General features: G+C 42.3%; 1 protein-coding gene across 1 annotated transcript; it reads left to right on the top strand.

The window, feature by feature from the left end:
* LOC109718073 lies at window positions 208–989 on the top strand. The gene has a single exon (XM_020244087.1). It carries the CDS (start codon window positions 407–409, stop codon window positions 857–859), a length of 453 nt encoding a protein of 150 aa, XP_020099676.1. The 5' UTR covers window positions 208–406; the 3' UTR covers window positions 860–989.

Here is a 1,852-nt window from a genome sequence, read left to right as displayed (position 1 = left end):
TACTAAGGGGCTGTTTTGTGGGAACCCAAAGCATCTTTTTGTAATTTTTGACCCATCTTTTTTGTGTTCTTGGAACTTTTTATTTCAAGTATCTTTTTTTATGAACCAAAATATCCCTAGCTAAAATCTCCTCTCTACAAATATCCTTGCAGGGTATTTTTGTCCACAAATGAGATTTTTTTTAAAAAAAAAACACAAGAAGTCAAAGTTGCAAAGCTGGAAATATAAGTGGATGCTTTTTGCAAGATGGGCTCAGATGACACATTCAGAGCACTTGCAATAGAAGAAGTTATTATCCCTTGAGATAACAAAGAGAGAGAGATAGAAGAAGTTATTATCCCTTGAGATAACAAACAAAACACAGAGAAAGAGAGAGAGAGAGAGAGAGAGAGAGGGGGAGAGAGAGATGTGGAGGTCACAGGAGTGGGAGGAGAGATGCAGGAAGCACTTTGAGCACAAGCAGTCCAAAGGAGTGTGCCCCTACTGCTTGAGGGAGAAGCTGATTCACCTGTCAGCTTCCTCCTCCGCTTCGACGACCGCAAACGCATCTTCTTCTTCTTCCTCCTCTCCGACTGACTCCTCCGGTTGCGCTGCCTCCCCTCCAGGCGAAGAACCCAACTTCACCAACAATTCTCAACAGTTATTCAAAGAAAACATGGTGACCAAAGCCGAGGCGACGAAGGAAACAACGAGGTCTCTTTCTTTGGATGTGAAGGAGAATAAAGCAGAGGAGAAACAAGGGAGAGAGGAGGAGAACATGGAGAAGAAGGAGCAGAAGAAGAAGAAGAGGTTTTGGGCTAAGCTGTTGCACTCAAAAACCATGAAGGAGAAGAGTTCTACCAAGTGGATGTTCTATTGAGGGTGTTTCTTATAAATAATCTGTTTATGTTTTCTTTTTATTGTATTGTATGCATATAAGATAAAGGAAAATAAGGTCAATTTGTATAAAAAATTCACAAGTTTTAAGATTTTGTAAAATTGGACCGTTATTTTCGATTTCCCTATATGCACTTGCCCGCATCCGCTCACCCCCCACCCTTCTCTTCTCCGACCTCGCCTTCTTTTTTTCTCTCCGATCCTCTTCCACCGTCTCTGCGGCCCTCCATAATGGTAACGAGGACGACATTGCATCCTTTTCCTCCGTATTCACCCCCTATCTCTACTGTAGCAAATTTTTCACCCACTAAACCCCTTTTTGAAAACCCGTGCCCTCACCACCGCTGCCAATGACGAAGAGAAAGTGCTTCTCGACGCCGAGAAGCTCACTGGGGAGGGAGAGGGCACGTGGTCCATATGGGGCCGATGACGAGCGAGGTAGAGACAAAGGAGAACACAACGACGGGAGGCCGCGAGTGCGATCTCAGCGAGGTCGGAGACAATAAGGACGAGGAGTACACAAGAACATCTTTGATCAAGCACTTTTGTTTGCTTAAAATAAAAACAAATAACTAAAGGTCAAAATTAAAAAACAAAAAAAAAAAAACTAGAGAAGAATGAAGAAGAAAATAAAGTTGTACTATTTTAAAAGAACGTCACACTTACAGTATAGCTATTTTTCAAAAAATATAATTTTCGTTCAAAAAATATAACTTTCATCTTAAAGAGTACAATTTACGCCTCAAAGATTACGGAACGTTCTTCTAAAATAGTGCATCTTCATCTTATTCTTTCTTTTTCTTTATTTACTTCTTCTTCCTTATTTATTTTTCACTCTTTTTTTCTCTTATTTTTTTATTCTCTCCGAAAATGGCGACAAGGGCGTAGGTGGCCCACCTCGCCTCCGCCCCGCGCGCCCTCGCCCTCGCCCTCGCCCACACAATCCCCGCCCTCTGGACGCCTTGCATTGCCTCTG

The sequence above is a fragment of the Ananas comosus genome, linkage group 12 (assembly GCF_001540865.1).
Source record: "Ananas comosus cultivar F153 linkage group 12, ASM154086v1, whole genome shotgun sequence".
NCBI lineage: Eukaryota > Viridiplantae > Streptophyta > Magnoliopsida > Poales > Bromeliaceae > Ananas > Ananas comosus.
Note: the sequence above shows the minus strand (reverse complement) of the source record. Positions and strands in the feature narration are given on the sequence as shown.

Coding starts and splice junctions, on each gene's coding strand:
- LOC109718073 (XM_020244087.1), top strand. CDS start 407: ATGTGGAGGTCACAGGAGTGGGAGGAGAGATGCAGGAAGCACTTTGAG.